This window comes from Lagenorhynchus albirostris, chromosome 8, assembly GCF_949774975.1.
Source record: "Lagenorhynchus albirostris chromosome 8, mLagAlb1.1, whole genome shotgun sequence".
Classification (NCBI taxonomy): Eukaryota; Metazoa; Chordata; class Mammalia; order Artiodactyla; family Delphinidae; genus Lagenorhynchus; species Lagenorhynchus albirostris.
Genome location: NC_083102.1, coordinates 50,750,421 through 50,770,511, shown reverse-complemented (window position 1 = coordinate 50,770,511; position 20,091 = coordinate 50,750,421). Strand labels below are relative to the sequence as shown.

Here is a 20,091-nt window from a genome sequence, read left to right as displayed (position 1 = left end):
TCTTGAGAGCTACTAAAGAAATTCTGACTTTAAAGTGAATAAAGGTCTCAACTTCTTTCACATTATCCTGGAACTTAAAAAGTTACGTATTAACAAATATGGACCTGTATTTGCTTTCTTGGAAAAACTAAAATTGATCTTGATTGAACTCAACTATATCTCAGAAATTAATTTTCTGTATTAATATAATTATAGCTGCAGTTTCACTTAAAAACTTCCTCTTCCTCTGAGAATTTATGTATTGTGTAGTGAGATTTTTTTTCCTACCATAAAACCAGCCTGTACCAGGTTTTTGATGTGCAAAAACCTTCAGGTATATTTGTTTTTATAGCATAATTCTGCCCTACACTTGACTTCCTCTTTCTCTCTTGCCATCAGTCTTTCCACATTCCCTCCTGTCCTCTCCGAATTTGGGAGCAATAAGGTAAGTGAACATAGAAAGGAGGGGAAGTGTATTAGAGTTTTCAAGTCAATGATCGTTTCTATTCCTTTACTTTTCCCAAAGACTTGAATTTAATCAAAGTCTACCAATATGTAAAGTAACATAGGATATTGTAGAAACTATATTGGCTTAGTACCTGAAAATTTTAAGCCAGTCATTATCTCTTCCGTGGAGAAACAGGTGATCTTTATAGCTCTTTGAGCAAACAGGTGAAGGTTGAAAGAGTGGGTGGTATTCTTGAACCATAAGAGTATAACTTAACACATCTAGACTGGAAGAGCCATGTTAAGAAGCAACAACTCAACTAGCAGTCAGTGAGAGCATATATCACACATTTAAATGAGTGAGAGTAATGCATAATGTTTTAGATTAAATAATTAACTGCAAGATGATGATAGAGTAGCTGGCTGTATAGTGATAAAAGTCGAATAAGCTTTAGTATGTAAGAGCTCAAGCCTTGATGTTGGACTACCTGACTTAGCCACTTACTAGTAGTGTGAACTCAAGCAATCACTGTATCTCATTTTGCATCATCAGTGTCTGTGTGTATAAGGTGAAGATGATAATAACACACCTACCTTTGCTGAGTACACACACACAATCTCATAATATGCTGAGAATATAGTTCCTGGCACAAAACAAAAGCCCTCAATAAATGTTAAAGTTCTTTTCTTCCTTTTTTTTAAGATTTCTTATGCTACCATAAGAGTATTAAAAGTATTTGCAAGGTTAACAATTTTACATTAGATTTATTAACAATGAATATTTGTATTAAAACAACTAGCAATTCTAGCTTGTTTTATAAGAGTTAAGTAATTGGTGTACATTACTTTTTTTCCCAATGGTGATAATCATTCCGTGATATATGTTGAATGTCTTCATCATCCTGTCTTTATTAGGCTTGTATTACACTTTAAGAAAATTATAAATTTACCTATTCTCACTCTTTGTGGCATTCTCTAGTCTTCTTAATTTTTTTCTTATCTAAATCTAATACAAACTCATTCCTCTGTTTAAATTATATTTGGTCTTTTGACATTTTTCTTTGTTTTATAACAGTTATAATTTCTTCTGTATCAGTTTATTTCATATGACTTAAAATTTCTTCTTCAGATGTGTTTCTTTAAAATGTTGCCAATGTATAGCCCCTCTCTTCTACTTAAACTTATTTCAATCTTGTGAATTACCTGGAAAAATACATTTAAATGTAAAAATGCATTTTTAAAATTAGGAAGTATATCATTTAGAAGATGACATACAAAAACCAAGATTGTTAGACAGCTCATTAACAATTTTACATTGATACATGTGAAATGATATTTTTGTTTAAATAAAATATAATTTAAAAATAAAAAAATTAGAAGATGTGTTAGAACTCTGAAGGATCTACTCCGTATGGTAGAAATAACATCTAAAGTATTATAGGGATAAGTTAAAGTTTGATACTGTTGCCGCTTGAAATTTGGATTTTTCGTCACTTACAGAATTGAATCTTAAAATGTTAAGTGTGAGATTTGTCATCTTGCATGTTTTCATTTATAAGCTAAATCTTTATAGTTATGCTCTACCTGTCTTCAAAATCGGACAGCAACCATTTATCAGAAGAACAACACTTAAAAGATAGAGACTGCTTAGTGTTCATTCTAAGTTTGAATTTAAAACTCTGCTTTACTCCCACTATTAAAGGATAGTTAGGACTACGTATTTCCTGTGACAGTATGATTCATGGTTCATTTTCTGTGGAAAAGGTTGTGAGATTAAGAAAAACAGATCAGCTTAAGATATGGAGACATAAGGGGATCATTCCCCTAATGAGATCATATGGTCCTTCAAGGCTCAGTTCAAGACTTGCCTTTCCTGAATTGCCTTTTTCTGCTGAATTTTCAAAATTGGAAAATGGTAGCTTTAGCCTTATCATTTGGGGTTCTCAAAATGATTTTCATTGTTTTTTAATGACAATCCATATAACGATTACATTCCTATTTTTTATTTTTATTATGCTTAATCATTTAATAAAGCATAAACGGTATCATTTAGAGTTTGAGTCTAGACTAGAAAGTCATTAGGAAATTCTGTCAGGTAGGAAATCTAATACATTTTTTAAATTATCATTGGCCTATTCAGTTTTCTCATGGTTTAGTTATAAAAATGAGTTTTCCATTACTTTTAGGGTAGGAATAGAGGCCAAGATTTATTATATTGCATGATAACATTTACTCTGAAATCTATATATTACCTCTCATTGAAAGATTTGGTTGCAGTGAATCAAACTTTCAAGTAATATCTTTTAAAACTTTCTTTATAAAAAGGAAACAAATCAAGAAGAAAACCGCGGTCTGGAGCAAAACAGTGTGTGTTATTATTTTAATATACTGTTGTCTTTTCAGGCTCACGAGAGGCTAGAAGATTCAAAACTAGAAGCTGTCAGTGATAATAACTTGGAATTAGTCAACGAAATTCTTGAAGATATCACTCCTCTAATAAATGTGGATGAAAATGTGGCAGAACTGGTTGGTATACTCAAAGAGCCTCACTTCCAGGTAAACTTTCCCTATTGCTCTTCTTTCCAAGTCCCCTATATTCCCAAAATATTCTCCTGTAGTAGTTAAGTTTCAGTTTAAGATGATTTTTTTTAAGGATTATTTAGGGCCATATTTTGCAAATTCCAGCTTAGATATTTTAATATCCCATTCTGCTGGGACCACATAAACAGACACACATACTATACAGATGTATAGGGTCTGTCACAGAAGTACATCAGAATGGATTTTTCTTTGTGTAATTAAAAAAAAAAAAAAAACAACAGCCCTGCTTCACCATCACACCACATGCTGGGGACGTTTTTCTCCCTGTGATAGTGCATTTTTCTTCCTCACTACCAGTTTCCCAGCCCTCCTTGTGACCAGCTGTATACATTTTCAGTATTGCTTCTAAGACTGGGGTGCAGTTGATGACCTTGGAACAAAAGAGAGCTGTATGATGATAGAAACTATGACATAGCATACTTTCCATAGGTAAAAAAAAATAATAAAATAAATGCAATTTAAGCATTTGTCTGTGTAGGTGAAGAGTTAATCAGTTTACCAAAGAAGAATCAGTTTCAGAATAAAAGGAGGTCGAGGAGACTTCTTATAAACCTGTAATTAAGACAGTGTGGTATTGGGGCAGTATTAGAAAAATAGAAACCCCAGAAATACATCCACAGACAAATGGCAACTTGATTTATGACCGAGATAGTACATTTTAGTGGAGAAAGAATGGACTGTTCAATAAATGGTCCTGGGATAAAGTGTCACCTGCCTGCCATTGCAAATCTTAGCATTAAAAATCAAATGGCAAAACCCCTTTGCTTTTTCTCAGAGACTTTCTGTGACTCTCTTAACAATGTTACTGCAAAAATTATGTACATTTATAGTGAGATGGTTCCTACGTAAATCTGTATCTTAGGTACAAAAAATACAAACACATGTCAAAGACAGCTTTGTGAAGAGGCCAGTTATTTGAGGCCTTATAAGGCATACTAAGTTATTTGGACTTTATCCTGAGGACATTGGGAAACTTTGGCTCAGGATTGCGGGGGTGGGTGGGTGGTGGTGGTTATTAAACAGGGAGAGGTCAGATTGTGGAGCCAGATGGTTTTGTACCAAGGCAAGAAGTTGTGACAGCAGTACAGATAGTGGGAAATGTGAGGATTTTCAAGTTCTAAGCAGCAAAATCAGTAGGGCTTAGTGAGTGGTTACATGCGACAGCTGCAGAAGAGAAATGTGGGAAGTTGATACGGACAGGATTTCTGACAGACAATTGACGGCATCCACTCTAGGAGAACTGTTTTGGACATGTTAATGTTAAGGTAACTGGCCATATTAAGTTTGCAATACCTTAGAAGCATCTGGTAGAGCTTTTCAAGCACGCTGTATTTTTTATATAAGTATATAAAATTTAATGCATACATTTATATAAAGTTTAATAAGTACATAAAATTATGAAATGGCAACAAGTAAAAATTAAGACATTGCATTTTTACTACCCAATCCACTACTGTACTACCATAGTGCATATTCCTCCATACTTTTTCTAGGCATAAATGTACATACATATTTTTTTCCTCTACTGATTGCAGTCATTTTGCACAAGCTATTTTGTAACTTACCCTTTTTTTCAGTTGTTGATGTCCACTTTTTCATTTCAGTGGACCTCTGTCTCATGTAGTACACATTCTGTATTCACACATCTCCATTTCCCCCAAAATATTCTTTATAGCTGCTTTGTGCATATGAGTTTTCAACCTAGGTCCATGTGAGGCATCTGGGTGGACCATCCCTTTTTCCCTTGATTATGATGTTGACCCATGGAAGAGACCAGGCCATTTTCCTGCAGAATCCACTCCCTGGATTTATCTGGTTGCTTTCCTGCTGTGTTGTTTATTTATCCCTTCTATTTCTTATAAACAGAAGTTTTACCTAAAAGATGGTTCAAATTAATTATTTGGAACTAGAATGCATCTTAAGTAAGGTGATACAACATAAATTAATCTACATCAGACAACGTATAATACCTGGTTGGTCCATCACTCTTGTTGCTGAGATTAGTCCTTGATTAAGAGCAATGACAACCTGATCCTATCCTTGAAAGCCTTTCCACTAGGAAGTAATCTAGTATGTTATTATTCTAGCATTATACAAATGCTGTTTCCTTTCAACCATTTACCTACTGACAAACATAAATTAATAATCCTTGCCTGAATCAATATTTTCATTAGAGGTTGCAACATGACATTTTTCAAATTCTCTCATTCTACATTTATTAGCTGGTGTTCTTATATAAAGTAGAGCTTTTCCTCATCAACTGAGCTGTTTAGTTAACCTGTAATGCATTTCCTACTGAAAAGTTAGGGAAATGCTAGATTCTTTTCTTTACCAACTTTCAAAGTAAAGAATTGTTTAAAATAGCAATCTCAAATGGTAACAAAGGAGGTTTTTTCAGTCCTGTTTTTTAAATAGCATTGTGGACTTACGGAGTTTTCATTAATTCAGTATGTTTCAATCCTCTACAATCCTTAGTTTTGTTTTGATTTGTCAAATTATCATGACTTTGGCCAGTTGTGGGCAGATTTTTAGTATATGAATCTTACGCTCATGAGAGTTCTGGACCAAGGGAGTTCTCAGTGTATAAGCAGTGGTTCAAGTCACAGGAGTAGATAATATTGCCTAAGAAGAGTATATATGGTAAAAACTAAGCAGCCCAGATTAGTGATTTGAGTAACTTCCAGCATGTATAGGAATAATACTTATATATGGATTTGTGAATATTTTTCTTCAGTCTCTGATACTATTTTCATGAAATGACCAAAAATTACCAATTAAACCCGTATACTGATTGCTTCTGTTCTGAACCTGTTGACATTTTCCCCCTTTTATTTTGATCTTTTTTTGTTTGAATTTGCACTCCCACCATTCAAAAAAATTTTTTTAATTTAGGTTTAAGCTGAGTATACACAATTACAGTATAAATAAAAATAAATATAACCCCCCAAATTATAAGAAATTCCTATAAGAAAGCTAGAGCAAAGTCATCCATGAAGATAGCACATATACAGTAAATGTAGGAGGTAAAAGTGTACTATATTCAGGACCATTACTGGCTCTTTTTTCCCCCAAAAAATGTAAATTTTATACCTTTATTAGTAATATGAAATTTCTTATCACTGATATAAGATGCTAATTTTTATTCACTGGATATCTTTTTAAGATATCCAGACATTTTGTACATGTGAAAAATATGTGGTGTTGCTAACAACAGGCTTAGGATAAAACTTACGGTCCTTGCCATTTGAATTTGTATGATAGCTAACAAATAGGAATTGATAAATATTGAGTGACGGTGATGACAGTGGTGGCAATGAAATTCATTGCCTCTATTGCATCACACTTGGACATCTAGGTTCAGTTTCCATTAAACATAAGGCTTTAAAAAAAAGTCACAAAACTATCAGTCTCTAAAAAGTCACAAAACTATTAGTCTCTTCAGATCTTTTAAAACAAGGAATACAATATTGTTTGATAATAAGTAAAATGATACATGCTTATATGTCATAAAAAGATTCTGTATATACTTGATTTAACTTATATTTGGGAATTTAATAATTGTGCCTTGGAAATTTTTAGTACTCTACTGGGGTAATGAACTAAGTTATTTTTAATAACTTATTCCATCTGTAATTAATAACCACAGGCTGTTTTGAATCCTTCTAGTCACTCTTGGAGGCCCATGATATTGTGGCATCAAAGTGTTATGAGTCACCTCCATCAAGCCCAGAAATGAATAATTCTTCTATCAATAATCAGTTATTACCAGTAGATGCCATTCGTATTCTTGGTATTCACAAAAGAGCTGGGGAACCACTGGTGAGTTGATAAGTCAGTACCCTCTTAAATCTGAAATCTGACATACTAGTGGCTGAGTCACTACTCTATCTCATTTTTTTTCTCTTTCATAATTTGTATCATTATGAAAACTTCATTCATGTTTGTTTTATCAGTCTTTTTTGGCCTGTGTATAAAATACACAGCTGATGCTCTCTCAGCTTGATTTAGTATGCAAAATTAAACCAAAATTAAAAGTTAAACTGAATTAGAGGCGAGAAGAAGTTTGCCGATGGTAGCAAAAATTTCAAAAGATAACTATTTTTTTCCTATACCCTTTGAAGAAATAAACTCAGGTTGCTTGCTAATTATAGTATCAAAACACTGAAGAAGGTTGTTATGAAAAATTGAAGTGACTATACTGTACTCCAATAAAAATTAATTAACAAAAATTGAAAACATTGGTAGGACTCTATAAGTAATGAAGTTTATAATTTCCTGTTGACATGCTTATTTCTGGGCTCTGACTATAAGAACAGTGAAGTGGAAAAATGAGAAAAGCCGGAAACAAGGCCATCAGAATGCACAAATACATTTTCTTGCTCCTTCAAGCTTCCTTTTATCCTGTGGAATGCAAGCTAAGATGTTTCATTTTCAGTTACCCTTACCATGAAAGTCCTTTTTTAAGGGATGGTATGTCAGCGGTCCCCAACCACTGGGGCACCAGGGACCGGTTTTGTGGAAGACAGTGTTTCCATGGGGTTGGGGGGGGTGGTTCAGGTGGTAATGGGAGTGATGGGGAGCGGCAGATGAAACTTTGCTCCCTCACCCGCCACTCACCTCCTGCTGAGCGGCCTGGTTCCTAACAGGCCACGGTCCCCTGGCATATGGTTTAATGAGATTAGAGTATTGAGTCAGGAGAGAACGTGGGAAAAGTAGGAATGATACACTTACCTACTTTTGGAATTATCTTCTAATACATACATGTTCATGACTATTTAAGATTTCTTCCTAACAACCTAAAATCAATAATTCCATTCCTTATTTCCTTTAGGGTGTAACATTTAGGGTTGAAAATAATGATCTGGTAATTGCCCGAATCCTTCATGGAGGGATGATAGATCGACAGGGTCTGCTTCATGTGGGAGATATCATTAAAGAAGTCAATGGCCATGAGGTTGGAAACAATCCAAAGGAATTACAAGAATTACTGAAAAATATTAGTGGAAGTGTCACCCTGAAAATTTTACCAAGCTATAGAGATACCATTATTCCTCAACAGGTTAGTAATAAAGTTCTTGGTAATATTAAGAATGCTTTTATTTCTTTAATCACACTGTTGGGTAGAGCCACCAGTTGCTACTTTTTTGCTAAAGAGAAGAAAGGAGAAAAAACTACTGGTTTAATTGTTCTGAAGTGCCTTATTTCGTCATGGGTGAATTTTTGGATTTTTAAACAATATCATCTTACTATTCAAAAGGAATTAGGAAAGAGATCTCTTTGTGAACACCATGAACCCTAGCATTTCAGTAACCTACAGCTAGGTATGAGAAAAACCATAAAGCCTTTTAGTCATTAATCTAGCAAATATTTTTAACACCTGTTATGTTCCATGCTGTGTGAGAAAATAAGCATGTAGTCCTGATCACTTCTAGCTTAGTGTTCCTCTGATGGGCTAAATAGAGAATGAGGCCAGAGAGAGAGGATGGGTCCAAAATGAAAAGAATCTTGAACACCTGATTTGTACGCATTTGGTCTACATTTTGTAACTAATTTTTAGGTAAAATAGATTATTAAGCAGAGGAGTGTTTTAATGACAGTGATCATCTAACCTCATTATGTTGAGTGAATTTCAGAAAGGAGAGAAATGAGATCGTGTAGTCAGGAAGCAGATTTTTGAAGGTGTGGGGTAATTTGTGAAAGGCAACTCTAATGGAAGGCTGTGACGACTGCTTTGGTTCAGATACCTGTGCCGCCGCTTACTAGATTATTCTCTCTGTGCTTTTGTTTTCTCATCTATATAGTTGGGATATTCCTTTTCTTAAAAGATTGTTGTGAGGATCAGATGAGTTAATTCACATTAAGCTCTCACAGCAGCACCTGGCACATCCTGAGTGCTCAGCAAGTAGTTGCTGCTATTGTTGTGATGGTGGCGATGAGGTGGTGGTGTTGTGATTGTAAAGAAGTGGTAAAGAAGGAAAAAGTAATAAAGTAATGGCAAAGGAACAGTTGACAATCATGGTAAGCATGTTGGAACTGAGGAGAGAGAGGGTTGTTGAATCTAGATACTGAAGACATAGGAAATATCTATCAGTGTTTCAGATGCCTTTAATTATTCAGGTTTATTCCATAAATTTATTGTTTCATGTGTGAATAAAATTTTAGGTCTTTTACATAAGATACTGCCAATATATTTTAATATTGATAATATAATTTAAAAGACTAGTGTTTATATTTACATACAATTCTTTGAAATAATGTGTGTTGAATACCTGCTTTATATTCTTTGGAGGATAAGAATAGTCAGTCATGGGGCTTCCCTGGTGGCGCAGTGGTTGAGAGTCCGCCTGCCGATGAGGGGACACGGGTTCGAGCCCCGGTCCGGGAAGATCCCACATGTCGCGGAGCGGCTGGGCCCGTGAGCCATGGCCGCTGAGCCTGCACATCCGGAGCCTGTGCTCTGCAACGGGAGAGGCCACAACAGTGAGAGGCCCACGTACCGCAAAAAAAAAAAAAAAAAAAGAATAGTCAGTCATGAATTTTAGTATGTAAATTGGATTTCTGAAAATACAGAGGCTTATAGTGAACTTTGGTTCAAATGAAGGGTAGAAACCTTGTCTTCAAGGAAAAGAATCATGAAAGAACTGGTGTTAGAAATTAGACATTTTAAATAACTAGTACCTCTCAGACTACTTTTTTCCTCAGTTGACACCTGAGTAGATTGGAAAAGTAGAACTTAAGATTTATGTATGTATTTTTAAATTATATGTTAGTTGTGATAGTTAGAAAGATTTTCTTTTTCCCCTGTGGTTCACACTTCAGAATTCCTACCAGCTCACCATGGCTATGATGGACTTTTATGGGAAAAAGTAATTTTTGTGATATTAGTAGCTAGGGCTTTGGCCCAAATTCCTTTGTAGATTCTGCACCTGGTGAATGGTCTGAACGATGTGAAATGCAAGGGTATTTAGCCCTATCTTAGGCATACATTTTTGTCCATCCTGTGCCTTCTCAAACTCTGCTTTTTATTTAGCCTTCAGAACTGGGAGAGGGCATTGAAATGGGGAAAGGAGAGGCCTTCCATCCAAGCCTGAGGCAGTCTCAGACCTATCTTACCATAAAAAAGAAGACTCTAACATGGAGCCTTCCAACAGGAGAGAGAAAACACAGCCAAACTGGGACATTTTTAAAGTGAGAGGGGGAATGATTACTAATTATGCTGGAATACGACTGTCCTGGGCACACTGTGGTCCTCTCACTAAGAGATACTAATGGGAATCAAGGGCTTTCAGCCTTTCCAACTCTGCCCCCTTTCAGTCACTGGAAGCTCCACCATGTAGTCCTGTTGGGCCTGTCTTAACTCTTTCTCTTATTGCCGTGAGAGCAGATGGAAGCCAGGAAGTCTCCATACCAGGGTGCTGTTTTTCAAAGCATGGTCAGTGGGTCATCTTTATCAGTGACATTTGAGGTGCTTACTAAAACTCCAAAATCTTTCATGAGACCTAAGAATCTATATTTTTAATTTGAAGATCAGGATGGATTAGAAGTTGCAGCTAATTCTGAAGTTCTCCAACTTACATGTATGTTGGGTTTCCAAAGCTGTTTAAAATTCCATTTCTTTAAGGCCACATTGATGGGAATTCTCTCTTTGAGGCCATTATGACCCAGGTGCCAAAAATGTTAAGAAAAGAAATTACAGTTTTATTTCACTCAAGGATATACATGTAAGAATTCTCAGTAATGTATTAGCAAATGAAATTTAACAATATATAAAAAAGATACTACAACATGTCCAAGTTGGATTTATGTATGCTAGGGTGGTTTCATGTTAGAAAATCCATATATGTAACCAAACACATTAACAGATTAAAGGAGAAAAATATCAGTAGAGAATTAGATAAAATTCAATACTTATTTATGATGTTTTTAAAAAAGATTAGTAAATTAGGAACAGGACAGAACCTCCTTAATCTTATTTTTTTTTAATTAAAAAACCTAAAACATTCTCAGTAGTTGACTGTTAGAAGCATTTCTCTTTAAAATCAGGAACTGGAGTCTAAGCTGGTCTGCCTGAGACTACTTGAGTGCAAACCCCAGGCCCCTGTGAAGCCCAGTTTCCACCCTAAGATGAGAAAAACCCACCATAAACCAGGAGAAACCTTGCCAAACTTCAGGCATAATTGTGAGGATAAAAAGGAACCACCCTCAGATGATATATAGAGTAACAGATGATATTACAAATATCTGTTACCACAGATGATAAAAAATCTTCAGTTCTCCTTAAAGAAACTAGGAATAAACAGTATCTCTGACTTTTAAATAGGTAAATGTATTTGCAAACCAGGGAGTGATGATCCACCTTAACAGTCCTAACGCTCAGAGGTCTCTGGCAGCAAACACTTTCACCATTACCAGCCATGCTGAGACAAAGCCCTTGACAGAAAGGTCACCCCAATCTTAGACCAGCTTGGTGTCAACAAGCTTTCAAGATCCTGGCATAAGCTGGATGGAAAAGCTCCACTTGCTATTGGAGAGGAGGGTGATTTTGTTCAGAATTTTGATGAGGCTTCCAACAGTGAAGCAAAGGGAATTGACCACTTCTTTAAAAAAAAAAAAAAAAAAAAAAAACGAAACTTCAAGAATTTTGACTCCTAAAAAAATTTTGTTTAGGATATAGTGAAATATCGAAACCTGTAATATTTTAAATTCTGAGGCTCTTGGACACTGCTGCTTTTTAAATTATTGTTTATACAGTTATTTATTTGCAGTTAATTAAGCCAAAGAAGCCAGAACATAAAGTTTTAAAACAAGGATTAATAAAGTCATTGCATCGTTAAAAAAATTCAGAACTAGAGAAGGATGTTCATTAGTGCCACTTATGTTCAATATTTTATGGAAAGTTCCATAAGCGCATGAAGACAAAAATAAATTAATTATGGAAGCAAGACTTGGAAAGGAGAAAATAAAATATTATTTTCAAATAGTAAGATATTTTTTATTTGAAACCCCCCCAAAGTATAAAGTTTTAGAAATCATTTAGCAAGATACTTGAAAATAAGATTAATATACAAAAGTCAGTTGCATTTCTAGAAACATCTAGAAATTAACTAGGACATTTATAATAGAGTCAGAGAATGTCACATTTATGTCTAGGAATAAATCTGACAAAAATATTCAAGGCCTCCATGCACAAAAAATTAGTAAGATCTAAGTAAACAGATATATCATGTTCATGGACAGGAAGACAGTATTATGAAGATATCAGTTTTCCTTAAATTGACTTGTAGATTCAGTTAAATTCCAGTGAAAATTTCAATAAGTTTTTTCATGGTATTTGATAAGATGCATAGCCAAGACACTTTTGAGGCAGAAAAGCAGGAAGAGGGGCTTATTATTAATGTGTAGGAATTAAGATATGTGGTATTATTGGCTTAGGACTAGACAGAATGAACAATGGAAGAGAGAGTTCAGAAGGAGACCTACACACATACATTTCTTTGATATCTGACAAAGATGATATGTCTTTCAGTGAGAAAGACTATTCAGTGAATGAAATTGGTTATTCACAGGGATAATATATGAAACTCTACCTACACAAATCAAGTAAAAGGGGATACATGATCAGTAAACATATGAAGAGATATTAAAAGTCACAATGTGAGATACCGTTTTATAAAATTCAGTTGGCAAAAAATGTAGCTGTGAGTATAGAGTATTTCTTCTACATTGCTGGTGGCAGTGCAAATTGGTATAACCACGTTGGGAGGAAGAAGGTTTAGCATTATTAGGGTTGAATGTTTACATATACTAAGACACATAATTTCTTAGAGCAATATGTACAGCTAGAAACATGTTAACAAGCATGTCAGTTCCCCAAAAGAGTACATGCACAGAGCATGATACTATCTATTTTAAGTTTTAAATAACTAGGTATATATACTTTAACAGATTACATATAGGTTTAATAAAACTATACAAAAAGGAAAGCAAGGCGTTTGTGGACACAAGATTCAGGATGAGGGTTACCTTCATTGTTGGGGAAGCGAGGGTGGTGGGATGGAATGGAATGTGGGCAGGAGGACCATGTAGGTTTCTAGCTTCTGCTTTGAGTGGCAAGTTCATGGCTTTTATTATATTGTTAAAACTAACAAAATAAAAGCAGGCCTTGCATGAACTAATGACTCAAGTGTAATGTAAATTAAGAATTATTAGTAGTATGATTTCAGAGCAGCCAGGTTAATAAATTTAAAAATATATATTTTTTTAACTAACAGAAGCTTAAATTTGTGGCCCACGTATGGTTATTTACCACACAGAAGTGTGAACTGCCCCTGATAGCTTTTTAAACCAAATATATAATCTAGTTTCCTTGCTGATCTCAAAATATGTTGTTTGTGTGTGTGCATTTGAATAGGCTGAGTTCATACACTTTGAAAATCTTTAGAAAATAACATTCTCCCTTAATTATCTGTTATTATTGTAGAGAACTTCTTAGCAACTCTGATCACTGTATTCACTACCTTGTCACTTAACTCTGATGTGTAAACTCAGGTGGACCTGAAACTATGGTTTGAGACTGAGAGTGTGTACGGAGCACTTGTACCATGTTCAGCCAGCACATTCCCAAACGAATTACCAGCCTCCTTCTGATTTAGGACAGAGGTCATGATCGGAGATGTTTCTCCAGCCTTTTCTCCATTTGATGATTTTTCTTCTTCTGCTAATTATTATCCTTTGCATAGGCACAGCATACTCCTGTGCAATATTTTATTTTGTCAGTACTTTGACTATTTTTAGCTTTACTTTTTAAAGGTATCTTTGAGGTAAAGTTTGTATAAATAGCATATACTTAAAGCATACAGTTAATAAATGTGGACATATCTATTATGTACCCATGAAACCCTCAACACAGTCGTGACAGTGACCGTATCTATCACCCCCAGAAGTTTTCTTGGGTCTGCCGTAATCCTCCCCGCCTGCTCCTTACCCCCAGCCCAACCTTCATGCCAGGCAAGTACTGCTCTGCTTTCTGTCACTATAAATTAGCTTACATTTTCTATATTTTTATATAAATGGATTCGTACAACATGAATCCTTTGATTTTGCTTTTTTTTTAATCTGACTTCTTTCACTCAGCATAATTATTTGGGGATTTATCCATGTTTTTATGTGTATCTGTAGTTGATTCCTTTTTATTAACAAGTAGTATTCCATTGCATGGCTGTACCACAGTTTGATTATCCATTAACTGGCTAATGAACATTTTTGTTGTTTCCAGTTTGGGGCTATTATAAATAAAGATGCTATGGACATTTACATGTAAGTCCCTCAGGTAAATACCTAAGAGTTGAAGTACTGGGTCATTTGGTAGGTATATGTTGAACTTGTAAAGAAATGGCCATACTGTTTTCAAAAGTGGTTGTACTAATTACATTCCCACCAGCACTATAGGAAAGTTGCAATTACTGTACATCTTCACCAGCATTTGGTATGGTCAGTCTTTATAATTTTAGCCATTCTAATAGGTGTGTCATGGTGTCTCATCATGATTTTAATTTGCATTTCCCTAATGACTGCTAATATTGAGCATCTTTTCATGTGCTTATTTGCCATGCTTATGACTACTTTGGTGATGTCTTCAAATCTTTCATCCATTTTTTATTGAGTTGTTTTTTTCCTTATTATTTAGCTTTGAGAGTTCTTTATGTCTTTATACAAGTACTTTATCGAAATTATGATTTGCAAAGATTTTCTCCAAGTGAGAAGGGGCTTGTCTTCATTCTTTTAACACTGTAATACACAGAGCAGACATTCTTAATTTTGATGAAGTCTGATTTGTCCATTTTTTTTTAATGGATCATGCTTTTGTTCTGTGTGAAAAAATCTTTGTACAACACATGGTTATAAAGATTTTTTCCTATGTTTTCTTCTAAAAGTTTTACAATTGTACACTCTACATCTGGCTCTGTGATCCATTTACACTGTGTTTTATATAGGGTATAATATATGGATCAAAGCGTTGGTTTGGGGTTTTTGTTTTTGCACGTAGGTATCCAGTTTTTCCAGTTTCTTTTCAGTTGTTAAAAAGACTCTTTCATTAGATTTGGAAATTTTTTGATTGTTATTACTTGGAATATTTTTTCTGTTCCTCTGTTACTCCTGTCCTTTGGTGACACCAGTTATACGTGTTAGGCTCCTTGAAGTTGTCCCATAGCTCACTGACACTCTTTTCATTTATTCAGTCTTGTTTTCTCCCACTTTTTCATGTCGGACAGTTTCTATTGCTTTGTCTTCAAATTTATTATTATTTTTTCTAAAATGTCTAATCTGTTTATCATATCCAGTGTACTTTTCATCTCAGATATTTTTGTTTTCATCTCTAGAAATTTGAATGGAACCTTTTTATATCTGCCGTGTTTCTACCTAACATGCCGAATCCTTCCTCCAGCTTCTTGAACATATGACTACAATATGTAAAGTTAAAAATAACTATATTAATGTCCTTGCCTACTAAATCAGTCCCATTTGTTATTTCCGGGTCACTCTTAATTGGTTCATTTTTCTCCATATTTTAGGTTGTATTTTCCTGCTTATTTGCATGTCTGGTTATTTTTGATTGGCTGCCAGATATGAATTTTACCTTGCTGAGTGCTGGATATTTTTGTATTCTTAGAAATATTCTCAGGTTTTGTTCTAGGATAGTTACATTATGTGGGAGCAGTTAGATCCTTTTCAGATTGTGCTTTTTTAAGCTTTGTTAGGTGCAACCAGAGTAGGATTAAGTCTAGGGCAAAACCCTTCTGAATACTGAATGCTTCATGAATTATGAGGTTTTTCCACTCACACTGGTGATAACAGAAACTATTTCTGACCCTGCTAGACCTCCTGATATTGTTCCCCATAATGCTGATTCTTTACCTGATCGTACTCATGACATGCACTGACCAGTATTCAGCTGAACGCTGGAGGGAGTCCTCTAGTTCTTGAGCCCTTTCTCTGTGTAACCCTTTCCACACTGTCACTCTGTTCTGTGCACTGTAACCCCCATGATCTCCCTGTCTCTCAGCTCATCTCCTCAACTTGTAGACCACCAGGCTCTACCTAGCGTCCCCCTTCCTGGGTTACAACCTGGAAACTTTTTCTGTGCAGTTAATTGGGGCAATTGTAGTTCATCTTGTTTATTTCCAGTTTTTAGGGATCACTGTCTTCGTTGTCTGATGTCTTGACAAACATTTCATATGTTTTGTCCAGTATTTTAGTTGTTTCAGTTTAGAGGGTGGGTCCTTGTTACGTCTCTTAGTCAGAAGTGGGAGTCATTTTATCTCTACTTTCATTACCATAAGAATTTAATTTTTGAATAGATGAGTCATTCCCATGGTTCTAGAAGTCAAGAAATAGGAATATGTATTCAGCTGAAATCTCCCTCCTAATCTACTACCAGTCTAGTCGTCACTCCCTATTGTTAAACAGTTAAGATTGCGTCCAATCTTTTGTGATTAGGACATATTCAGTCGTTAATAGTCTTCTACGTAAGTCATTTTGCATATATCTAAGTAACACTGCTGTTGAACACCTTCCCAGAGGTGGATTACTAGGTCAGAGGTTTTTTGCATTTATAATTTTGATAGCTTTGCTGAATTGTCCTCCCAAGGGATTAAACCAGTTCTTCCACCAACCTGTTAGGACTATGGGCCAATAGGCATTTTCCTATCTACAGAATGTTATCAAATATTTGGACTCCTGCTAATATGACAGGAAGGAAATGTTATAATATAGTTTTAATTTGTATTTCTACTCTGAGTGAGGTTAACATCTCCTCCTGTGTTTAAAAGCCATTTGTACTTTCTTTTTTCTCTTCCTTCTACTTTAGATTGTTGGTTATTCAGTTCTGTTAGAGATAAGAAGAATATGAGATTGAAATATATTAGCCGGTTGTATTTAGTAACTTCTTAATAACCAATGAACAGTTAACATCTATAGCCTATTAATGAAACACTTTAAAATGTACTTAATAAAATACAATTATACTAAATCTAGTCAAAACTCTGTGATTTAAAGGTCATTACAAAATGTTTAGATCAAAGGTTGGGTTCATTGATTTTTCAGACAAATTTTCGAAGTTCAGAGTAAAACTAGTTTAATCTGAGTTTTTGAGCTTGAGAGTAATGTTCCAAAACTAATTTGGTTAATGAAAAAATAGAATTGCTTCTTCCAGAAATCTTTTATATTGGAGAGATGTGGTTTGTTTGACAAATAATGACATTTCCAGAACAATTTGATGAGAGTAGGGAAATGAATATTTGAAACTTGGACTAACTCAGAAAATCTGAGCCTTTTGTTATAAAATATATTCTGTCCCACAGATAAGAATAATAAACACGTTCATGATTAGATGACAGGATCCTCTTACTATTAATTCAGTGCAGCTTTCTTGAGAAGTAAGGAGTATCCAGGTATCTTTACAACTTTGCATATCCATATCCTTCTTCTCTGCCTCATCTCAAACACCTCTGACTTTTGCTTGTATCATTTTCAGGTGTTATAGCCTGTGGACAATTAATTAGGGAAGTAGTTGCTTTACCAAAATGAGTGAAGTAAAAATGGGCCAGTAGTTTGTTTGTATTTTGTTAATTTATTATCAGTGTAAAGTCTGGCTTTATTTATGCAATGAAAAATGTATTTTTAGAGTTGCATCCATATGGAGAGGCATCCATCACACGTCCGTCAGGTATGATGTCATTCCAGGAGATTCTCTGGTACTCTGTTTTTCTGTCTTATCAGCCAGCTAAATTTACCTTAATTACACTTAATCATTTTGGGTATTTTCCATTGCCAAAACATTGAGCTGCATGCCGTTGTCAAGTTAGCCAGTTGTCACATTTTAGCAATCTTAATACTGTTGGTATGCTTGCCTTTGAGATATTTCTAAAATTGTATATCAGGAAAAAAATTATTGGCTTACTGATTTTTTTAAGCATTAATATTTAGCCTTTCAAAAGTTATTGAAAATATTCTGAATGCTTTGTGTCAAAATCATCTAATTGTAAGTAACTAAAATTTTGTCATGTTCCCAAATTGTTATTTTTAAATCATTTTAATGTGCATCCATCACAGTACATTTTAGTACACTAGTAATGTAATATATCTGCTTGTGTTACTTGAATATCTTGTTTGGTTATATTTATAGAAGTATGATAAATAGAAAAATAACATTGTTATTTGACTAATTATGTGCTTTCCTGCTTGTTAGTTTACCTGCTGATTAATACTAAGTCAGTTCCTTAGCAGATAAAATTTGAATTTGTATAAATATGCCTGAAAAAAGTCTGTATTAAGAAAGTAATTGCTCTGAACTTGCCATCAAATACTGAAAATGCTTAACTTAATTAGAATTAAAATTAATAAACTAAATATTTTGGATATTGGAGATCATAACTAATAGTGGTAATTGACATACTTTTATTAATAAAACAGATTTAAAGGAAATTTGTGTGGTTAAATGAATTTAAATTGGAAAATAGTTTCAAGGCTTTTTCAGTATTTGTCTTACAATTAATTTAATGCTGATCGTTTACATCAAAGCAAGATGATTCCAGAAAAGTATTTTCCACACTAATTTTGGCTAGTGTGAATCTGTGTGATTAAAAATATATGTTATTAACAGGGATGAAAGTGGGTTGTATTTTGTTTTTTAAGTTTAATAAATATATTTCAGGTCTGATTTCAATATAAACTTTTAGTATTTAATTTTTGCTTCAGGAAACTTTTAAGAAGTCAGTCCTGTTATATCTGAAATACATGCCTTAAATCAGCTGCATATATTAATTCAGAATGTTAATTAGAAAGTAGCATTTACTTGCGTAAAAATTACGCAGTGTTGGTTGGAAAATCACGTGAAAAGATTGGGAGAAAGTGTAAGAATGGCGGAAGAAAACAATTGTCAAACTCCGTTGATTTACAATTAGAAGTTAAAAATAGAAACAAAAACTTAATGTAGTACTAACGTTTATTTCTTATTTTCTTCTCTGATACCAAATTATTAATGTTCTAATAATTATATACTTATTTAAGGAAAACAGGTTCCTTAGTTGAAGTACTAAATACATTGTCAGTTACAATTAAATCACAGTGCTTTGAAAAAGATTTCAGAAATCCCGTGACAAATGATACATCTCTAGTATTTTTAATTGTGCTGTGTTTTAGGTATTTGTGAAATGTCATTTTGATTATAATCCATACAATGATAACCTGATACCCTGCAAAGAAGCAGGATTGAAGTTTTCAAAAGGAGAAATTCTTCAGATTGTAAACAGAGAAGACCCAAACTGGTGGCAGGTCAGTATGCTTCTGAAAATCTCTTCAACTGCCTTTTTATTTTTAATCTAGATCTGGCCAATATCTGAATATTCAGGAAGAAGGTATTAGCATTTGTTCCAATGATTTTTCCTGCATGAACAGCTCCTGCTTCATGGCTGCTAATTTTGTGGACAGAAGACCAAATTGAGAGGGAATTTGTGAGTAGCTGTTAATAAATGCAGAATTAACTAGCCTGTGGTTCTCTTCCTTTGGTTTAGAGACTAGACCAATCAGTTCTTCCACATGTGATTGCAGTAAAATATAGTATTGGGTAGGAACAACTCACTTGGGGGTCACCCCTTTTTAGTGTTTGTTCCTCTTAACTAGGAGTCTTTTACTGTAGGTAGAGTAATCTTCCTCTTGTCTCCTCTATGTATACATTCATGACAAATAAAACGTAATCTCTTAAGGTCTTAAATCCATTTGCCCACCTCTTCTCAGTAATTGAGAAATGAAGGCTTGCTTTATCATCCGTGTTGTTTGGTCTTGGATTGAAATCTGTGTGTATGGAAAGGGATGTGTGTTATCACTGTCTTTCCCCCCTCCATTTTCCAGAAGATGTGTGCGATGGTCTTCCTTTTCCTTTCCACTGATACAGTTTTCAGAAAACTCTAGCATAAGTAATAAGTCCGGTTTTGTACTTGTTTACATTGACTAGCAACCACAGTATTCAGAACTGTAGAAACAAAGTCTAAAATCTCTTAAACTGTA

General features: G+C 34.4%; 1 protein-coding gene across 1 annotated transcript in view; it reads left to right on the top strand.

The window, feature by feature from the left end:
* PALS2 (protein associated with LIN7 2, MAGUK p55 family member) overlaps positions 1 to 20,091 on the top strand; it is a 103,493-nt gene that overhangs the window by 65,640 nt on the left and 17,762 nt on the right. Inside the window, exons 3-7 of the mRNA XM_060156058.1 lie at positions 2,830 to 2,982; positions 6,694 to 6,846; positions 7,859 to 8,086; positions 17,711 to 17,752; positions 19,228 to 19,359. Coding sequence (XP_060012041.1) covers positions 2,830 to 2,982; positions 6,694 to 6,846; positions 7,859 to 8,086; positions 17,711 to 17,752; positions 19,228 to 19,359 — 708 coding nt within the window. The remainder of the gene's footprint in view (positions 1 to 2,829; positions 2,983 to 6,693; positions 6,847 to 7,858; positions 8,087 to 17,710; positions 17,753 to 19,227; positions 19,360 to 20,091) is intronic.